Below are 20,061 nucleotides of genomic sequence, written 5' to 3' on the forward strand. Positions count from 1 at the left end.
GTGGTTTTCTTCAAGTCTACCCACACAAGCCAAAAGCTCTTTCCTCAAACACTCACTTCCTCTAAGCAGAGTCATATTCGTTTGTTTGTTGAGACAAAGTCGTATGTATATAGCCCAGGCTGGCCTCAAATTCCTAATGTAGCTAAAAATGACCTTGAATGTCTTTTTAAAAAAGATTGATTTATTATATGTAAGTACACTGTAGCTGTCTTCAGAAACATCAGAAGATCCCATTTCAGATGGTTGTGAACCACCATGTGGTTGCTGGGATTTGAACTCAGGACCTCTGGGAGAGCAATCAATGCTCTTAACCACTGAGCCATCTCTCCAGCCTGACCCTGAGCTTCTGAAACTGCAGCTTTCCCATGTGCTAAGAACACACACATTCACCACCATGCCTGCTTTATGTAAACCTGGGGATCAAGCCCAGGAATTCCTGCATTCTAGGCAAACGTTTTACTAATTGAGCTATATATTCAATCCAACCATGTGCCTTCCCTTTGTTTCTCCCTCTCCCTTTTCCTCCCCCCTCCCTCTCCCCCTCTTCCCTCCCCTCCCCATCTCTAGGCCATGTGTGTGCTATTACCCACAGAGAGGCCAAAGGAAGGTTCCAAATCTAGGGCTGAAGTTACAGGAGGTTGTGAGCTGGTGTTGTGGATTCTGGGAACTGAACCCAGGACCTCTGGAAGAGCAGCAAACAATCCTAACAGTTGATCCCAGCTCCAGCTCTATGTAGTCTAGTACATGTGGACTGGAGTGCCTTCAGCCTTCGCAGTGTTGAGATCACAGGGACCTCCACACCCAGTGCTTACATTTCTTTTTTTTTTTTTTTTTCTTTTTTTTGGAGCTGGGGACCGAACCCAGGGCCTTTTGCTCGCTAGGCAAGCGCTCTACCACTGAGCTAAATCCCCAGCCCCTAGTGCTTACATTTCTTAAACAGGCTCCTAATGATAAACAGAATACCAAGAGGCTGGGTGGCTTTTCTAAGTCACACAAAGACCAAGCAAAGGATGGTATTGAGAGCCTACCACCTCAGCACAGAGGGCGGTGGGATGTTTTCAGCTTTGCCAGGCTGTTTAGTCCTCTCTGGTACCCCCAGGCCTTACTGGACAAGGCAGAGTCTGTGATCCCTTTGTTAGGATGGAATTGAATTCCCTAGAGTTCCTGTCCCAGGCCTGGCCAGTAACTCCAGTAACCAGAGCTGTGTGAGAAGAAAAGGCCAAGCCACTGGGGAAACCACACCCCAGTCAAGGGTGAGGTCTCAGGTGAGTCATGCCAAGGGCTACTGCACAGCCCCATCCTGCTGCTTCACAGACCCAGGGCACTCCACCACAGTCACCTTATTTGGTTTAACTTGTGGGGCTCTCTGCTCATCTCTCCCACATCCAACAGGTGTCCTAGCTCCAGGACACCTCCCTACTTCCACTCTGAACTGCCAGTTATGTGAGATGCACCAGAGTTCTGGGTGGGGCCTTTGAGCTCCCTACTTTCCCCTTTCAGCCCCAGATCCTCTCAGATTCCCACAGATGGGCTCTAGCCAGGGAGGGTGGGGCTACTCCTGGGACCATCAGGAGGAACCAGCAACATATTGGTGACAGTGTGGTGGCAGGAAGCAACCTCTTACCCGCCTGTGTGCCTCCAGCTGACTTTAGTAGACCATGTCCCCACACCTGTTCCTCCCAGTTGTAATCCTGGGTAAGTTCAGAGGACGGGGCTTTACGAAGCCTGGATACCAACCCTAGGGCTGGAAAGCAGGGGCCACACCCTGCATCCTTTATGGCAGTGAGATGTCAGAGTAGGCAGAGAAGCAGGGTGTCAGAGGAAGAAGGAGAGGGCGGCCAAAGGAAGGGAGGGCCATACCAGGAGCCCGAGAGACTGTGCGTGGGGGAAGGGGAAGGAAGCCTGGGTGTCATGGGGAGGTAAAATCGGATGGAGGGGGACAGCCACACCTAAGTGCATCATCTCTCCAGACTTTCCTCACCCCCCACCTTGTCTTCTCAGCGGTCAGTCCCACCCCAGGAGCCTTCCAGGACTCGGGTAAGACTGAGGGATGGGGACAGTTAGGTTCAGTTGCCTCAGGGTAGGCAGGTCAAAGGGCGGAAAGAGGGAACTGGGGGTGAGGGCAGCAAAAGCCTGGTAAGGGCAGGAAGATGGGCGCTGACAGTGTCGGGGTTGAAGTAAGGACTCTCTCTCTCTCTCTCTCTCTCTCTCTCTCTCTCTCTCCTCTCTCCTCTCTCCCTCCCTCTGTCTTGTCTTCCAGCAGTCAGTCCTACCCAAGGAGAATTCGAAGACCTAGGTAAGAGAGAGGCATGAGCATGAGTTGCCCCTTTATTCTTGTTGTTGTTGTTGTTGTTTGGTTTGGTTTGGTTTCGGTTTGGGGTGGTTTTATTTTTCTTTCCTTTTCTTTTCTTTCTTTCTTTCTTTTTTTTTTCTTGCTTGTTTTTATTTTGTTTTGCTTTGCTTTGCTTTTGAGACAGGATCTCTCTCTACAGTCCTGGCTATCCTGAAACTCATTCTGTAGGCCAGGCTAACCTCGCACTCCCAGAGACCCACCTGCCTCTGCCTCCTGAGCACTGGGACTAAAGGCTGTCTTGAATCCTAAAGAAGTTTCAAACTGGCTAGGCCATGAGTGAATTGGAAGTGCCCGGGCACTCCATCTGTGCCCTGCTCATGTTCAGAAGGCAAACTGAACGGGTGGATGGAGCTTCAGGCTCCCGGCCACCCGGAGTTATCAGGGTTTTCTGGAGTACCAGAGGTTAGGGGAGGAGAAGGACCCTAACAGAGCTTGACTTCCAGGAATCTCTTCCAGACTGCGGCCGCCCTGAGCCCTCTTCCCGCATCGTGGGGGGCTCCGACGCGCATCCTGGCACTTGGCCATGGCAGGTGAGCCTGCATCACGGTGGGGGCCACATCTGCGGGGGCTCCCTCATCGCCCCTTCCTGGGTCCTCTCCGCTGCTCACTGTTTCGTGACGTGAGTACAGTCTTTGTCCAGGTTCTCTACCGCTAACGCCGACCTGCAGCTCAACCTTCCCTGCTTATCCTTCCGCTTGGCCATGCCATGCTGTCCAGGCTGAATACCCTGGAATAGAAATCTTTCCAATGCTCCCACTGACATCTCCAAGTCCTATTTGACCCTTTCAACCTCCATGGTATCAGCCCCAAATCTCGATCTGCTCTCTCCCTGGGTTCTTACTGACCCTAGCTCCCTGTGGGCTTTGAGTCCTCAGCCCCAAGGACTGACTCCTTCCCTTCCCGGCACTGGAGCAGGAATGGGACCTTGGAGCCTGCGGACGAATGGTCAGTCCTGCTGGGCGTGCACTCCCAGGACGGGCCCCTGGAAGGAGCGCACATGCGCTCAGTGGCCACCATCCTGGTACCGGACAACTACAGCAGAGTGGAACTGGGCGCTGACTTGGCTCTGCTGCGCCTGACCTCGCCAGCCAAGCTGGGCCCCTCTGTGAAGCCAGTCTGCCTGCCTCGTGCCTCACACCTCTTCGCTCACGGAACTGCCTGCTGGGCCACTGGTTGGGGAGACGTCCAGGAGTCTGGTAAGTGGGGCACACCACCGCCCTTGCAAGTGTGGGTCCTGAAAGCTGGGTCCTCTGGTGGGTTGCTGCCTCGGAAGCTGAGTCGAAAGAGTGGGACCCAGGCGGAGCTTAGGAGATTTGGTTCTGATCCACGGAAAATTCCTAACCTCCTTTTAAGTACCCTCCTCTGTCCCGACGTTGCCTCATTCCTGGTCTCACCTTTTCTCTCAGTTCGTTCTTTCTTTCTTTCGTTCTTTCTTTCTTTTCTCTTTTGGATTTAGGTTAGATTCGGGTTCCAGTCCAGCTCTTTTAGACAAAGCATTCCCCCTTGCACATTTCCTCCTGTGAAAAGAAGGAAACAGCTCCCGGGGTGTTGGGTGGCTCGGTGGAGAAAACCCAAGTAAAGCCTATCAGCAGTGCCTAGCACAGTGTGTCGGAGGAGGGCAGACTGCTTTTCCATTTTCTATCACCCCTATTACTCGGTGTCACTTTGTCGCTAGTAAATACACCCATAGCTATTCTATGTGTGCTTTGGTCAGACTTCGCCAGGGGTTTTAGGAAGGGAATTGTGGAGGAGATGCTACAGCTGCGACTTGCAGGGGTTCCGACGAGCAATGGTGATCATGAGCACCCAGGAAGTCTGTGGAAAGAGCCAGAGCGTCCTGACCATGGGCCTTCAGAGCAGGAGATTTCTGGGAAGGAGGCTGTGTGAAGAGCGAATGTGCTAATCAAGGCCAACCTGAGGGCCCTGGGGAAAACCCGGGGCGCTACACTGAGTGTCCGGCAAAGCTCACAGGCTGCTGAGGCTGGATATAGAAGATCTTAAAGTAACGCTGAGACTGAAGGACAGAGTAATGCCTTGGTAGTAAGGGCGCTACCAAGGTCCCCAGATCACCCCGAGACTTCCCCAGCTGAGCTTCAAGGGCAGGTTCAGCCAGAGTTTGCTTGACCTCTCAGGATTCCAGTGAGTCTGGAAGGACCTCTTCACGTTCCCTTTCCCTCTCTGGCTCCCGAGTCTTTTCACTGAAAGTAGCACCTGGGCTGGCTGCAGTGGTGCATACCTTTTAATCTCAGCACTCTAAGAGGCAGAGGCAGATGAATCTCAGGGTTCAAAGTCAGAATGTCCTACGTAGTGAATTCTAGAACAGCTAGGCTACACAGTGAGACCCTGTGTCAATAACAACAACAGCGACAACAAAGGTAGCAGCCAGAAGTGATAATATACACCCGGAGTCCCCACTTAGCACTGGGGCCCCAGCGTGAGCCTGCAGCATCCATTTACTCCTGGAAGTGAATTAGGAAACTGACCAGTCAGGAGGCCCCAGCTTATGCTGCCTGGATTACACTGAGAATACAGAGACAAGCGGGACATCTTGGGAGCTAAGCGGGGAAGGTGAGTTTAAAGGGCGTCAGGGAGGCTGGAGAGAAGGCTCAGCAGTTTAAAAAGGAGTTACTGCTGTGGCAAGGAACCCAGATTTGGTTCCCAGTACCCACGTGGCAGCTCCCAACCAAATGTAACTCCACATAACTACATTTCCAGGCTATCCTGTGCCCTTCTCTGACCTTTGTACGCACATGCTAGGAACACATGTGATGTACATGCAATCAGGCAAAACACTCATATACATAAAATAATCTTTTAAAACGGGGACAGAGATGACGCCCAGATTCTTTTTGTTGTTGTGATTTTGCTTTTTTGTGTTTGTCTTTCAAGACAGGGTTTCTCTGTGTGACCCTGACTGTCCTGGAACTCACCTTGTAGATCAGGCTGGCCTTGAACTAAGAGATTTGCTGTGCCACCATGCCTGGCTAACACTCAGATTCTTATCCTAAAGTCCAGTTTCTGTGTTTGGTACATGGATACAAGACCATATCTAGTATACGTGGTATCTTTGTGTAAAGATTGCCTTGTGTTTGAACAGATACCCATTGACAGCAGGGTTGAAAGCTTGATATTCTTAGCTCTGACATATACACATTGTTGTCTGGGTGGGAACCTTGTAAGTACACAACCTGTAGCATCTGTAACCGCTCTCACTGGCTGCTTACAGGGGCCAAACATAAGAACAGGACTTAGAGAGGAGCAGCAGATGGTGTGATGTAAGTGGTAGGCCAGGGTTGGGGATTTAGCTCAGTGGTAGAGTGCTTGCCTAGCAAGTGCACGGCCCTGAGTTTTGTCCTCAGCTCAAAAAAAAAAAAAAATTAATGAATTAAAAGCATGTGCTATAACCACTCATCTTTGCTTTGTTTAAAAAATAGAAAAGAAAAAGAGAGTGGTAGGACAGGTTGCCATGTTTTCTTTCCCCCAAGGCAGGGCCTCACATAGCCCAAACTAGCATTGAACTTGCTATGTCGCTGGTGATAATCTTGAGTTTCTGAATCTCCTCTTCTCGTTCCCAAGTTCTGGGATTACAGGCATGCGCAGGACACCTGGTTTTCTCAGTTCTGGAGATGGAGCACAGGCTTTGTGAATGTTAGCAAGCAGCCTACAGACTGAGCTACCTCTTCAGACTCAGTAGAGGCATGCTGATGGAAATACCTACGCAGCAAAGGTCTGGAGAGATGAGCGTTTCATACCTAACTCACAGTTCTCTTCTCTGGTTCTGCCCTCAGACCCTCTACCTGTCCCCTGGGTTCTACAGGAAGTGGAGCTAAAGTTGCTGGGAGAGGCTGCCTGTCAATGTCTCTACAGTCGGCCTGGCCCTTTCAACCTGACTTTGCAGCTGTTGCCAGGAATGCTGTGTGCTGGCTATCCAGAGGGACGAAGGGACACCTGCCAGGTAAGGAGAGGTCTCCTAAGCCATAGGAAGCACCTAAGGAGTAGATGAAAATTTGAGCCTCATCTTCTATGGAATCTGGTCTGGGGAGTACCGCTCATGGTTACAGTATGTGCCTAGCACCTAGGAGGTGCTAGATTCAATCTCTGGCAACAAAACAAAAACCCAAAGACAGTCAGTAGTGCCTGGCATAGCAGGAAGCACTTGTAACCTCAGCACTTGGTAAGTAGAGGAGAGGCCAGGCTCAGGGCCTGTCTGAGCTACACAGTGGTCAGCCTAGGCTACATGAGACTGTATCTCACAACTGAACAGAAGCGTCTCAATGAGTAGGACTGGCATAGAGATGATAGATGGATGGAAGCTAGGACTCAACATGTACCTGTTACCCTTGGGAGTCTGATGCAGTAAAGCCCCAGGTTCCCAAGTGTCAGTGCTATCTACCCCTGCATCCCATGAGGCAGGGGTTGTGTAGCCCAGATTAGGGCTAGTGAGAGAAGGAAGAAAGGACAGACACACATACAGCAAAACTGGGGTTAGGTTCCCACTACAGCAGAAACTTCGAGGTGTTCACCGTGGCAAGGTTTAGCTAGCCTCAGCGGGAGATCCCATAGACCAGTAGTCTGGGGCTGCAAACTTCTCAGAGGAAGCTGCAATTTCTAGTCTTTACACACACTGATCAATTGTTTCGGACTCCCGAGTTGAGCCTCGCCAGCCATCTTGAGCATGGCCCACATGGGACACAGCTTTGCCACTACCTCATGGTTCCAAAGCCTTGGAGTCCTTGATCTGGCCTCATCCCTGTCAACAGTACACTCAGGACTCCGCTCGCTCAGGACGCCCGCCCTCCATTCTCTTCACAAGTCCAGCACCACCAGCTCTTAGATATTCAACTTTGCTCAATGTTCAGACTCCATATCTGGAAGATGACAATAATACATCAAGTGTATTATTACCATAATTAATGACCTAAGATCTAAAAAACTATTAGCTATTATTTTTCTTATTCTAAAACCTAGCCTATAGCACGACACTTGTTGCTTAGTAGGTACCTAACATATAATTATTGGGAATAATAAAATTAATTCTTCACAGAGGGAATTTTCCAGATAATTGGCTGATGGCCTATACAGTATATTTGAAACAACTTTTTTGAGAAATTAACCCAGCATTCCTGGTAGGAGTGTGGATACGAAGTAGATAGTTCTGAGGTTCCAGGACCCATAGGCATAATCAGTCTCCTAGAATTTTAGATTTTATTTATTTTATTTATGTGTATTTATTTTATTATTATTATTTACGTGTTTGAGTGTTTTACCTGTTGAGTATTACATGTGTGCAGTGCCTGTAGAGGCCAGAGGAGGGCACCAGATTTCCAAAAACTGGAGGCATCTCTCCAGCTCTGATACTTGATTTCCCTCACCCTGAATATCTTTTATTGATTTTAGACAATTTCATACATGTATACAATGTACATTGATTATATCCACACGGAACTCCCCCCACTTCTCCTGGCAGATACCTGCAACACCCCTTCCACACCTATCTCTATATCGTCTCTTTATTTTTACAAATTACTTGAGTCCAGTTAGTGCTGTGCTGAAATGCTGGCTGACTCCATTAGTTTGATGGAACATTCAGGGGGTGTTGATACACGTGTTCCACCTAGTGGTAAGCCCTCAGTGGTCACCTAGCCTCAGCACTCTGGCCAGTTACATGTCTGCATTTAACTGATGCCCACTGCAGAGAGAAGCTTCCTGACCAAGGTCCAGAGCTGCACTGATCTCTGGGTGTAAACATAAATATTTAGAAGGCAGTTTAACAATATGTAGGAAAACAATAGTTGTAAAGTAGTAGATTACCTGCTAGGGCCCATGACTCCATGGTTTACATTAGCAAGGAGAGAATCCTTCCTGTGGATTCCTCAGATAGCCAATCAGAAAGCAGGCGGTTACGTCCGTGACCTCCACACCACTGTTTATCATGGGCACATCTTGCCTGTCAGGTTCATATTGTAGCATTCGGGAGTCACTGTTGGGCAATAGTATTGATGGCTCGGATGCCCCACCAGGTTCCATAGCACGTCCACAGACTGTGAAAGCCAGCCACCAGGGAAGAAGTTTTCTGGTTGGTTCCAGGTTAATTTCTCTGTATGCTGCAACTGAAGTGTGTTGTTTCTGCAATAGTCTTACCATCTATGGTTGGCAATCAAGAGCAATGGCAACAGTCTGTGTTGTTTTGGGAGCCTCTGGGGCTTCCCTGACCAACAACTCATGGGGAGTTGTTCCTATAGTATGTTCCTTAGTGTGCCATGCTTGACACTGAGATTTTGATTTAATAGTGTAAGGCTTATTGGGGAAGCACTGTCAACATGTATTCAAACCCCTTTTAAAATTACAGATATACACACACATATACTTTTTTTTATTTTTTGACAGTGTCTTACTACATATTCTTGGCTGGCCTAGAACACTCACTCTTCTAGAACAAGCTGTTATGTTCTTATATATGTGTTTCCATAAAGGTTTTCTGTATACCTTTAGTTTTGATTAACTTACCCCACGTTCTCCTTTCTCCTGTCCCCCCATCCCTATCCCAACTTAACCCTTCAATCCCCCAGTACCCTCCCCAGTACCCTAGAAGCACATGTGTTCTTCTAGGCCCTCACCCCTTCAGGCTTCTTCCCTCCCTCTCATGAACCTGTTCAAGCTTCCTGACTACTACGGCCATTCTAATTAAACATAGCAATGTAGACATTTGAAGCTCAGATCTATAGATGAGAAAGAATAAGTGTCACTTATCTTTTCTGAGCTTGCATAGCCTCACTTTGTATAGTATTTTGCTGTTCCACCCACTTTCCTGCGAATTTTATTTATTTATTTATTTTATTTTATTTATTTAATGTGAGTACACTGTCACTCTCTTCAGACACACCAGAAGAGGGCATCAGACCTCATTACAGATGGTTGTGAGCCACCATGTGGTTGCTGGGAATTGAACTCAGGACCTCTGGAAGAGCAGTCAGTGCTCTTAACCACTGAGCCATCTCTTCAGCCCCAAATTTCCTCTTTTATTTACAGTTGAATAAAATTCTATTGTGTACAGTTACCACATTTTCATTAGTCATTAATCAGTTGAGGGGACATCTAGGCTGGTTCCATTTTCTAGCTACTGTGGATGGAACATCAGTGAACATGGACAGCAGGTCTCTCTGTAGGAGAGCCTGGAGTCCTTTGGACATATGTCCAGGACCTCTTAGCCTTTTGAGAAACCTCCATACTGATTTCTATAGTGGATTTTCGAAATTTCACTCCCACCAATAATGGATCAGTGTTCACATCTCCCCACACCCTTGCCAGCATTTGCTGTCATCTCTTTTTGTGGAAATACTCATTCTGAGTGGGGTGAGATGGAATCTCAAAGGAGTTTTAATTTGCATTTCCCTGATTGCCAATCATGTTGAACACTTTTGAAAATGTTTAGTAGTTTTTTGTGTTCCTTCTCTTGAGAACACTCTGTTTGGTGGTCCCTTTTCTGATTGGGTAGTGTATTCTCCTTATGTGTAGCTTCTTGAGTTCTTTGACTATCCCTGGCTGTGGTGTTCATTGAACTTTCTGAGGATGGTTCTCACTGTCCAGCTTGACAGCCAGAGTGCCACTCCTGGACCCACAGGGTGAAGAGAGCTGAGTATTGAGTGTTGCTCTTTGACCTCTACTCCCTGGCCATGGCACTTGAGCATGCACGCACAATACATAAATTAATAAATAGAAATCTAAAAAGAGAAAGCCAGACATTGTGGCATATGTGTGTAATCTGCACTTAGGAGGCAGAGGGTGGCAGATCCTAGAGTTCAAGGTCAGCTAGGTCTATATAGTAAGACCCTGTCTTAAAAATGGAAAATGTGTGGGGTTGGGGATTTAGCTCATGGCAGACCACTTGCCTAGCAAGCACAAGGCCCTGGGTTCGGTCCCCAGCTCCGAAAAAAAGAAAAAAAAATGGAAAATGTGACTTGCCCAGTACATTAGCTGCTAGTCATATCTATCTATTGGGCATGTGAAATGTGTGTGAAAGGGAAAAATAAAGGAAGGTAAAGCTGCACATGGAGCCCCAGGCTGTAATCCTAGCACTTGGAAGACTGAGGCATAAGATCACAAGTTCAAGGCCATGCTGAACTATATAGCAAGACCTTGTTGGGGTGGATGAGCAGGGACAGAAGGCAGGAAGACAGGTAGGTCTTACCTCAGAAACCTGGCAACCCAAGTCTCATCCCTGGAACTAAAGGTGGAAGAAGAGAGACAACCATAGCTATTCTCTGATTTCTACACATGTGCTGTAGACCCATGGCTCCTCCCACAACACATAATAATGATAAAATGCAAAATAAGTAAATAAATTTTAATAAAAAGAAGCCCATGAGATGGTTCAGAGGGGATAAGTGTTTGCCACACAAGTGGCTTAAGTTCAATTCCTGGAACCTCAGACACGTTCTCCCTCTCCTTCTCTTCCTCTCCAGCAAGAAAAAAAGACAACATGGAGAAAGAAGCACTGGGGACATAGTTCAGGTGTAGAGTGCTTAGTGCAGCCAGCACCACAGCTATGATGTGTGCGCCTATAGCCCCGGAACTCACGAATGAGGCAGTAGAAGCAGAAGGACCAAATTCAGCAACACCGTGACTCTGAAGCCAGCCGGGGCTCCATGAGACCTATCTCAACTAAAACAAAACAGAGGGAGGAAGGGGGCTGGGGGCCTGAGAAATTAAAACCGAATCTAAACTTAAATGATCAGAGCAGAAGGGCTGTCTGTGGTTAAGAGCATTTGCTGCCCTTGCAGAGGGCCAGAGTTCAATTTCCAGGACCATTACAACCTCTGCAACTCCAGTTCCAGGGATCCAACCCACTTTTCTGACCGCCACAGACACCACACACACTTATGGTACACAAAAATACATGTAGGCAAAACATACATCACAATCATAAAACACTGAAATCAATCTTAAAAAACATAGTTGCTTTGGGCTGCTAACTACTATTCTGGGTAGCATAGCTCTACAAAATGTTGAGCCTTCCTTGTTTTAATATTTTATTCATTTAATTAATGTACATTTGATGTTTTGCCTTTATATATGTCTGTGTGAGGGCAGCAGATCCCCTGGAACCAGAGTTATAGACAGTTGGGAGTTGCTATGGATGGAAATGAACCTGGGTCCTTGAAGAACAGACAGTGAGTGAAATCGAACCTGGGTCCTCTTTTTTTTTTTTTTTTTTTTTTTTAAAGATTTATTTATTGAAGAACAGACAGAAGAGGGCATCAGAGTACAGATGGTTGTGAGCCACCATGTGGTTGCTGGGATTTGAACTCAGGACCCTGAAAGAGCAGTCCTCTGAATCTCTCCAGCCCCTCTCCCAGACACTCTTAAACACGTTTAGAATTTATTTTATATGTATCAGTGTTTGCTGGCATGTATGTCTGTGCATGACTGGTGCACAAGGCCGTCAGAAGAGGGCATCAGATTCCCTGGAACTGTAGTTACAGATAGTTGGGTCCTCTGGGAAGAGTAGCCAGTGCTCTTTACCACCTGCTGCAGACTTTGTGACTCCTGAGCTGGGTTACAGAACAGACACCACAGGATAACATGGCCACTCCAATCCTTTGTGTGTCTGCTGAAGTTAGTCTTCCTCATTTGGCTTCACACTCCCATTCTTTTTTTTTTTTTTTTTTTTTTTTTTTTTTTTTGGGGGCCAAAAGCTCCAAAATTTGGGCTGTGGGGGGGGAAACTTTTTTTTTTTTTTTTTTTTTTTTTTTTTTTTAAGATTTATTTATTTCATGTATTAAGTACACTGTCACTGTCTTCAGACACTCCAGAAGAGGGCATCAGATCGCATTACAGATGGCTGTGAGCCACCATGTGGTTGCTGGGAATTGAACTCAGGGCCTCTGGAAGAGCAGTCGGGTGTTCTTAACCACTGAGCCATCTCTCCAGCCCCACACTCCCCATTCTTAATATATTTACTTGTTTGCTCATTTATCCATCATTCATAACCAGGATCTTTCTGTTGCCCAAGGTGGGCTTTGACTCCTGAACTTAAGTGACCCTCCGGCCTCAGCCTCTTGAATAGCAGCGGCATACAGATACAGGCACCATACATGCTCTCGGAGCCAGCATATTTGCCTAGTGCTACCTGGGGCTTCTTCAGCTAGTACCTCTCATTTGTTTTTACATTTATTTATTGTGTGTGCGTTTCAATATGGCCTTTAGCCATTTTTTGTTTATTTGTTTGGAGACAATCTCATGGAGCTCAGGTTAGCCTAAGAGTAACTGTCAGTGAGTCCTGATCCTTTCACCTCCCAAGTGTTAGGACTATAGGTATGCACCTTGACTTCAGTGTGTGTGTGTGTGTGTGTGTGCACACAGGTGTGCAGGCAGAGGACAACCTCCGGTGTCATTAGGCATACAGTCTACCTCCTTTAAGACAGGGTCTCTCATTGGCCATGGGCTCACCAATTACGCTAGACTGGCTGTCTAAGCCTCTCTATAGATCTACAAGCTCAGGTCACCACACTTTTACATGGGTTATGGAGTTGGAACTTGGGTCTTTAAATTTGCAAGGCAAGCATTTTCCCAGGTGAGCAATGCCCCTCAGTACTTGATTTATTTACTTACTTATTAATTCATTTATTCATTTATTTTCGAAACTGCCCTGGAATTCACTTTGTAGTTCAAGTGACCTCAGAGATCTGTCTACTTCTTCCTCCCGAGTGCTAGGATTAAAAGTGTACAACACCACCTCCAGGCTTCCTCAATATACTTGTTTGTTTTTTTTTTCTTTTTTTCGGAGCTGGGGACCAAACCCAGGGCCTTGCGCTTAAGCGCTCTGCTACTGAGCTAAATCCCCAACCCCCTCAATATACTTTTTAAAGGGGCAGAGCTCGGCATTTATGAGACCCTGGGGTCAAACCCAGCCCAAAACTAAACGTTGGAAGCTGCAATTCGGAAACCTTAGAAATCAGGGACAGTTTGGGGGTGAACTATTTACAAGACTCATTCAGCTCCGAATGAGACTGGCGGGATTCTCTTGAGCCTTGACTGGATGCTGTCGGTTGGCTTTGGCTTTACCAGGCTTTCTTCTAATTGAGTTGTAGCTAACACAAAGATGAAGATAGCTACGGAAGGTTTCTAGAAGGTGGCTGTATGTTAGGCTGAAACGGGGTGGGAATTTTTGAACTAACCTCTGACTTGAGTCATCTATCATTAGGGTGACTCTGGGGGACCGTTGGTCTGTGAGGATGGCGGCCGATGGTTCCTGGCGGGAATCACCAGCTTTGGCTTTGGCTGTGGACGGAGGAACCGCCCTGGAGTCTTCACTGCAGTGGCTCACTATGAGTCATGGATTCGGGAACACGTGATGGGTTCAGAACCTGGGCCTGCCTTTCCCAGCCAGCTCCAGAAGCCCCCGTCAGGACCCTGGGAGCCCAGAGAAGAAAACTGTACCTTTGCCCAACCAGGTGCACTGACCCTGAGCTGAGCCGGGCTGGGTGGATACGAATTGGGGTGGAGGCTGCAGGGTTAAGGATTTCTGCAGACCTTCTGACCCAGGCCTCTCATCTCTTAGAGTGCGGGAAGGCTACGAGGCCCGGGACCTGGCCCTGGGAGGCCCAGGTGACGGTGCCAGGCTCCACACCCTGCTATGGAGCTCTGGTGTCTGACAGCTGGGTCTTGGCACCCGCCAGCTGCTTTCTGGAGTGAGTGAGTGCGTGAGAATCCATACATCAGGCACTCTTTCTCCTTTCCCGCATCAGCCTGAAAGACTGGCTCAGCCCTTCCTCTGGGGTGGGAGTTGTACCTAGTTTGTAGTGTGAAGTCTTGGGAAATATTGAACCCAAACAAAGCCAGGGAATCTGACGAGGGCGGGGTAGGTGGTTCGGTCCAGAACTCGAGAACCAAAATAACAGAGTAGGGGCAGGGTTCCAGCGTTGGACATAGTATTCCAACCGGGAGATGCAGTCTAAGCCTGGAAAACTAGGTTTGCATCGTGTATGCGGAATGTGCACGCTCCTCAGCTTTCCCCATCCAGCAACCTCGCACCTCTGACAGCTCTCCCCACGATTTCGAGACCTGGCGGGTGCTGCTGCCCTCGCGTCCGGAGGAGAAGAGGGTCGTGCGCCTCGTGGCACACGAGAACGCTTCCAGGGACTTCGCTTCAGACCTGGCGCTACTGCAGCTGAGGACGCGCGTGAACCTGACCGCGGCTCCGAGTGCTGTGTGCCTGCCCCACCGCGAACACTATTTTCTGCCCGGGAGCCGCTGCCGCCTAGCTCGCTGGGGACACGGGGGTGCGCGAGACCGTGCGGGGGCGCACACTGGGTGGAGTGGGCGGAGCGGAAACCACGCGGCCTAAGCAACCCTTGGCTGCTCTTTCAGAACCTGCACCACGCTCCAGCGCGCAGCTGGAGGCGCAGCTGTTGAACAGCTGGTGGTGTCACTGCCTGTACGGCCGCCAGGGGGAGTCCGTGCCGCCGCCAGGAGACCCGCCGCACTTGCTTTGCCCCGCCTACCAGGAGGAGGAAGAGGCGGGTGCTTGCTGGGTGAGCGGCAGGAACTCGCTGCGGAAATCCGGTCCTGACCAGGACCCAGCTGGAGGCGGGAGGAGCTAAGATGGGGCGGGGCGTTCTGGGCTCCGCGTGGTGCCAGAACTATTATTTCTATTCTTTTTTTTTTTTTTTTTTTTTTTTTTTTCTTTCTTTCTTTTTTTTTCTCCCCGAGACAGGCTTTCTCTTTGTATCCATAGCTGTCTTAGAACTCACTGTTTAGGGGTTGGAGGAATGGCTCAGTGGTTAAGTGCACCGATTACTCTTCAGTTCAATTCTCTGCACGTACATGGCAGCTTCACAACTGTCTGTAACTCCAAGCTCTAACACCTTCACACAGATACGCGTGCAGGCAAAACACCAATGCACATAAAATAAAATACATAAAATTTTAAAAATTTAAAAAACTTTTTGGAACCAGGCTGGCCTTGAACAAATTCAGATATCCTCTTGAATGTGCACCACTATGCGCAGCTTCTTCCTTCTTTTTAAAAATACGTTATTGGGATCCAAGCCCGGATCTTTGTAAACCAAGTGCTTTACCGACTAAGCCATCTCCTCAACCTGAGCTTGAGCTTGTCAGTTTTTTTGTTTGTTTGTTTGTTTTTTGTTGTTGTTTTTTTTTCTTTTCTTTTTTTCAGAGCTGGGGACCAAACCCAGGGCCTTGTGCTTGCTAGGCAAGCGCTCTACCACTGAGCTAAATCCCCAACCCCGAGCTTGTCAGTTTTAAGAGAGGGTTGAAACCAAGTGCACTGCTTCTTTAATCCTAACACTCAGGAGGCAGAGGGTGATCTCAGAGTTTGAGGACAGCCAGGGCTACACAGAGAAACCCTGTCTTGAAAATAAATGGGGTGGGGAGGAGTTAGGGGAGAAGGTATTTGGGCTTGCCAAGTGAAGGCTGGAGCTTTACACAAATCAGTGTTGGAACTTTGCTTAAAGGATTCATGCAGAAAAAGAGAATCAAGATCCCAGGAAAGTCCAGGAAGCCTAGGATCTATAGGCCTGCAGCCTGCACTCATACAAGTAATAATACTGTTTTGCTGCAGAAAGATTCTGGTTGGAGCCTTCTGTGTCGTGAGGAGGGGACGTGGTTCCTGGCTGGATACAGAACCCTCTCAAATGGTTGTCTCCGACCCCGAGCCTTTTCCCCAGTGCAGACTCATGGGCTATGGATCAGTCATGTGACTCAGGGAGCTTACCTGGAGGACCAGCTAACCTGGGACTGGGGCCCTGAAGGGGAGGAGACTGAGAAACAGACATGTCCCCCACACACTGAGCATGGTGGTGAGCAGGGGTCTGTGAGGCTTCAGGAGTTCCTGGTAATTCTTAGTTCCTGGCTCGATTTCCAGGGGCTGGCTTTGGGATCACTGACATGGCTACCTACCTCCTCTCTCCAGCCTGTGGCCTGAGGCCACAATCCACTCCAGCTGGTGTGCTGTGGCCCTGGCTGACGGAGGTGCATGTGACTGGTGATAGAGTCTGCACGGGGATTCTGGTGGCCCCAGGCTGGGTGCTAGCAGCCACTCACTGTATCCTCAGGTGGGTCTCTCCTAGCAAGGAGGCAAGGTGAGGAAAATTAGGTGATAGATGAAGGATTCTTTCAGTAGTAGGACAGCATCACGTGTGGGCTCACATAGCACAGGGAATCCAGTGCTGTGGGTGTTTTTGTTGGGATGCTTTGGTTTGGTTAGATTTGAAAACGCAGGAGAGAGAGGAATTACAGAGCAGTTGGTGGGTCTTCCTGGAGACCATTTCTGTCGTTCTTCTGCTGGGAAGTACTTCACCACCTACATAAGCCAGGATGCTGGCTCTGACACTGGTTGGTTCCGATCCTCACAGGCTGGGCTCCTCAACAGTGCCTTACATTGACGTATATCTGGGCCTGGCAGGGGTCAGCTCCCTCCCTCAGGGCCACCAGGTATCTCGGTCTGTCGTCAGCATCCGTCTGCCTCGGCATTCAGGACTTAGCCCCCCCCTGGCCCTGCTGGAGCTGAATTCTCGGGTGGAGCCCTCCCCATCAGCTCTTCCCATCTGCCTACACCCAGGGGGTGTTCCCCCAGGGGCCAGCTGCTGGGTTCTGGGCTGGAAGGACCCACAGGACAGAGGTGAGAGCCCCTGGGTCATAGGAATAAGGAATAACCTCAGGCCAGAACCTTTGACAGCTTTCTCTCCTCTCTAGTTCCTGTAGCTGCTGCTGTCTCCATCTTGACACCACGACTCTGTCACTGCCTCTATCAGGGCGCTCTGACTCCTGGAACCTTCTGTGTCCTCTATACAGAGGAGCAAGAGGATAGATGTGAGGTACAGGTTCCCAGGGATCTTGGACCAGGGAGGGGAAAGGTAGTTCTGGGCAACTAGACCCAATTTGGATAGAATTGGAATCTCTTGGTATTGGGTTCCAGATAGGAACAAGTATTATTTCTGAGCTAGACCTTAGACCAGGACCCAGGATTCCTAAGGGTGAGATGCGCAGTGCTTTGTGACCCGACCTTAGGGAAGGTAAGAGAGCCAGATGGAAGGGTAACACTCATTTGGCTCCAATTCTGCAGATGACCTCAGCACCTCCCCTCCTGTGCCAGACTGAGGGAGGCCCTTGGGTTCTCGTGGGCATGGCTGTTCGAGGTAGCCGGGAGCTGTTTGCAGCCATTGGCCCTGAAGCAACCTGGATATCGCAAACAGTGGGAGAAGCCCATTTTCTTCATCTCGGTGGCTCCTCCTACTGGTCTCCTGAAGGCAATGACCCGTGTCCCCAAGACTTGGCGGGATCTGCAAGCTCCCCTAAGGTTGCTGCTCTGCCCCTCCTACTGGCTCTACTGATCCTTTGCTGAGAGCCTGGCTTCTCTTCATACCACCCATCAGGGTTGGAATGTGGCCCAACCAGCCAGCTCCCAGGCCTGGATAGGGCCTCTTCCACCCATACTGCATTAGCTTACAGATAATTGGACCTCTGTACTGGCTACTTTGAATCTAAGAATCCTTGGGGGTGGAGGAGGAACAGACAATAAAGATGTAAATACAGACACATGGCTTTGTGGCATCTCTAAGGCTACAGAGGTGCTGAACACCTCAGAGCTAAGGGGAAAGCCCCAAGGATAGGGCTCTACCCTCCTGGTGAGTCAGGCCTTGGGATCCCGGGAAATGTGTCCCCTATAACGTGGCAGCTGTTCCCTCATTCCTGCCTCTGGGCGGGGGAGGTTAGGTGGACAGCTGGTTGTGTGTCACCTCTTCATTGGAATTAGTGTCCCCAGCACCTGCAGCATACCTCAGCCCTGGCTCTGCGTGTACCAGACTAGGACGCCTTAGGATGTGAAAGCTAGCCCCAAATATGTACCCTAATGTATAACGTACATGTGCAAACACAAGAACTTCTGCACCCTTTAAGAGACTCCTTGCACGTCCTAATCAGTGCCCCCAGGATCTGGGCCACTTAGATGCAAACCCCACCTCTGTGCCTACCACCCACAGTTAATTCAGTCCATATTACTCGCTACCTGGCAAAGCAGACAACGGGAGCCTAAAATAATAAGTTCAGCAAGCGCTCCCTGTGGGATAAATACTCCTTGACTATGGATCAAGAAACGGCGGCGGCGGGGTTGGGGATTTAGCTCAGTGGTAGAGCGCTTGCTAGGCAAGGCCCAGGGTTCGGTCCTCAGCCCCCCAAAAAAAAAAAAAAAAAAAGATTGTAATCTAAGAAACGGCGGCGGCGGTCAGAGGAGCAGCGAGGTTTGAACAAGCGGAAGTCTTGGTGGGTAAACAGAGAGCTAGGGTTGGGGTGGGGGTGGGGTTACAGTCTCTTATGCAGGCAGAGAATAAGGAAGGGAAACCTAGAGTAAACTGGAAGGCGGCCCTGGGAGACTGAGCAGGGTAGATGTTGTTAAAGGCTTTTCCTTCACTGTTAGGTACCGCAGTGGATATTCTCCAGACCCTCAAGGAAATGCACACGTCCACCTGCTCTCTATACCCAACACTGAACCTGCCTCCTTTCCTGAGCACACCGCATGTGACTCCCAAAGTCTTGCCCCTCCCTCCGAAGTCTACCTCTCCCATTCAGCCCCTCCAGGAATTCTCCAACACTGGGCTGGGCTGGGCTGGAATTGAGATGCCTAGGCTTCTAGAAGACAGTAGAGGAAGTAAGGGTCAATTTCTCCTCAAGCTTAAGCCTAACCCATATCTGTACCCACTGACTGCAGTCACATGGGCCGCCTTTCCGTGAACTCCTTCTGTGCTCCTGTTACTTGTGTGTGTGTACACATGCATGCACCCACACAAGCAAATTCTGAGGCTGCTGCCCTCCACCCTGTCTTTAGACAGGGTCTCACTTCACCTGGACCTTGCTGTTTCACCTGGACTGGCTGGCCAGCAGAGCTCCCTGGTCTGCTGTCCCGTTGCCCCCCCAGGACTGTCCCAGGGTTACAAGGGACCTCAGCCTGGGTTTTTATGCTAGCACAGCAGTTGCTTTACCACTGTGCTACCTCCCCAACCCTTTCCCTACCTACTTTACAACACCCCAGCTTTGTCTTTCTTTCCCTTTTTTTTTTTTTTTTCTTTCTTTTTTAAGAGAAGGGTTTCTCTATGTAGCCTTGGCTATCCTAGAACTTGCTAGGTAGACCAGGCTGGCTCCAAACTCACAAAAATCTGCCCGCTTCTGCCTTAGTGGGAGGAAGGGCAACTGGCTTTAAAGGCATGCTCCACCACACCCGGCCTGACTTGCCAGCTTGGTTTTGTCAGCATCTTTCCATGCCCTCTTAGGATTTGGTTCCCTGTGCTCTTCCTCCACGATCTCCCCAGCCGCTGTGTGCGGTTGAAAGTCCCACTAATTGTGTCCATCACAGCTCCTAATCTGAAATGATTCAATGATTGCCTTTTGTTATTTGATTCATGTCTGACATCCCTACTTCATCGTCATCTCAAGGAGGTCATGGATGTCACAGTCTGCCACTCGTGCACCCGGGAGCACAAGTAGGCACTTAGCAAATACTTGTTGGATGATTGTCAACAGCCAGACGTGCTCAACACCTGCAGGAAGGCTGCAAGCTTCACAGAGGGCCTGCCAGGAAGGACCCTGGCCTGGAGCATTCCCCCCTGTCCTAGTCTTAGATACCTGGCCTGAGGAGGGAAGGGAAAGGGTGAGCAGCAGCTGTGGCCCGACATTAATAGAGTCCAGAGCAGGCC

General features: G+C 49.3%; 1 protein-coding gene across 2 annotated transcripts; it reads left to right on the forward strand.

The window, feature by feature from the left end:
• Positions 1-1,658: 1,658 nt before the first annotated feature.
• On the forward strand, positions 1,659-17,909 carry Prss36 (serine protease 36). Of its 2 annotated transcripts, none has more exons than XM_032892512.1 (15): positions 1,659-1,695; positions 2,002-2,037; positions 2,261-2,296; positions 2,810-2,972; positions 3,269-3,549; positions 6,142-6,308; positions 13,557-13,806; positions 13,914-14,043; positions 14,396-14,634; positions 14,723-14,890; positions 15,940-16,173; positions 16,287-16,428; positions 16,729-16,994; positions 17,069-17,190; positions 17,439-17,909. In XM_032892512.1, exons 1-15 carry the CDS (start codon positions 1,659-1,661, stop codon positions 17,715-17,717), a joined length of 2,550 nt encoding a protein of 849 aa, XP_032748403.1. In that variant the 3' UTR covers positions 17,718-17,909. The 2 variants fall into 2 exon arrangements, with proteins under 2 accessions (XP_032748403.1, XP_032748402.1); XM_032892511.1 differs by having other exon boundaries at positions 14,723-14,886; positions 15,936-16,173.
• The last annotated feature ends 2,152 nt before the right edge of the window (positions 17,910-20,061 follow it).

Source organism: Rattus rattus, chromosome 2 (genome assembly GCF_011064425.1).
Source record: "Rattus rattus isolate New Zealand chromosome 2, Rrattus_CSIRO_v1, whole genome shotgun sequence".
Classification (NCBI taxonomy): domain Eukaryota; kingdom Metazoa; phylum Chordata; class Mammalia; order Rodentia; family Muridae; genus Rattus; species Rattus rattus.

Coding starts and splice junctions, on each gene's coding strand:
- Prss36 (XM_032892512.1), top strand. CDS start 1,659: ATGTCCCCACACCTGTTCCTCCCAGTTGTAATCCTGG. Junction 13,807..13,913: donor CTGTACCTTTGCCCAACCAG/GTGCACTGACCC, acceptor CTCATCTCTTAG/AGTGCGGGAAGGCTACGAGG. Junction 16,174..16,286: donor CCCACACACTGAGCATGGTG/GTGAGCAGGGGT, acceptor TCCTCTCTCCAG/CCTGTGGCCTGAGGCCACAA.